Source organism: Crocuta crocuta, unplaced genomic scaffold (genome assembly GCF_008692635.1).
Source record: "Crocuta crocuta isolate KB4526 unplaced genomic scaffold, BGI_CrCroc_1.0 scaffold2677, whole genome shotgun sequence".
Classification (NCBI taxonomy): Eukaryota; Metazoa; Chordata; class Mammalia; order Carnivora; family Hyaenidae; genus Crocuta; species Crocuta crocuta.
Genome location: NW_027532919.1, coordinates 5,613 through 6,840, shown reverse-complemented (window position 1 = coordinate 6,840; position 1,228 = coordinate 5,613). Strand labels below are relative to the sequence as shown.

The window sequence follows — 1,228 nt, the reverse complement described above, 5'->3', positions numbered from 1 at the left end:
GCCATAAGAGCGCCCGCTGCAGCCACCCCCGCATCACCCAGGTCAGCCTCGCCGGTCCCCTCCTGTCTGCCAAGCCCCCGCGCGTCTGGGCTCACCTTCTCGCCTGTCACCCTGCTCCACAGATCCACCCGCTCATGGGGCCCAAGGAGGGAGGCACTCGGGTCACCATCATGGGCGAGAACCTGGGCCTCAGCTACCGTGAGGTGGGCCTGCGGGTCGCAGGCGTGCGCTGCAACTCCATCCCCTCCGAGTACGTCAGTGCTGAGAGGTGAGTGCGGCCGTGCGGGTGCCTGGGCCCAGGACTGTCTACTCCTGGCCCTGACCTTCTCTGCCCCATAGGATCGTGTGTGAGATGGAGGAGTCGCTGGTGCCCAGCCCACCGCCAGGGCCTGCCGAGCTCTGCGTAGGCGACTGCTCCGCTGACTTCCGCACACAGTCTGAGCAGCTCTACAGCTTCGTGGTGCGTGGGCTGCATGCCCTTTCCCCTCCCAGCCCTTCTGAGGCCCCCCTCCCCGCAACCGTGCACCGGGCCGCTGCCTCCCTCTCCTCAGGGCCACTTCTCCCACAGACGCCAGCATTTGACCGCGTGAGTCCCAGCCGGGGCCCAGCCTCCGGGGGCACACGGCTCACCATCTCTGGGAGCTCTCTGGATGCCGGCAGCAGGGTCACAGTGACTGTGAGAGACGGCGAGTGCCAGTTTGTGAGGTGGGCAGGGCTTTGTCAGCGGTGCCCTGGGTGTCTGGTAGTGTGCCCCGAGGGCAGGGCAAGTCACGGCCCGGGGCTGCCTACTCTCAGCACCCCACTTACCAACACAGGAGAGACGCTGAGACAATCGTGTGTATCTCACCCGTGTCCACCCTGGGCCCCAGCCAGGCCCCCATCACCCTGGCCATCGACCGCGCCAACATTTCTAGTCCCGGCGTCCTCTACACCTACACCCAGGACCCCACGGTCACTCGCCTCGAGCCCACCTGGAGCATCATCAAGTAAGACCCGAGGAAGAACGGGGAGCCCGGACAGCACTGATGGGGTCAGGGACTGTGCCCCTGAGCTTCTGTCCTGGGGCCTTGATTGGCGACTGGGGCATCAAGTTACACGCTCTCCCAGGCTGAGCCCTCATTGGCAGAGGGGGGCAGGGTCCTCCCTACAATATGGGACCTGGTATTCACCCAGTAACCTGGGGCGGGGGAGGCCCCGGGCACCCACGGCAGCCTTGATGACTCCCCAG

The 1,228-nt window shown here is 66.1% G+C and overlaps 1 protein-coding gene across 1 annotated transcript in view; it reads left to right on the top strand.

Annotated features, from left to right (window-relative positions):
- PLXNA3 (plexin A3) overlaps nt 1-1,228 on the top strand; it is an 11,293-nt gene that overhangs the window by 4,718 nt on the left and 5,347 nt on the right. Inside the window, 5 exon segments of the mRNA XM_077745748.1 lie at nt 1-41; nt 123-268; nt 340-460; nt 569-705; nt 816-986. The exon segment at nt 1-41 is cut by the window's left edge and continues 153 nt beyond it. Coding sequence (XP_077601874.1) covers nt 1-41; nt 123-268; nt 340-460; nt 569-705; nt 816-986 — 616 coding nt within the window.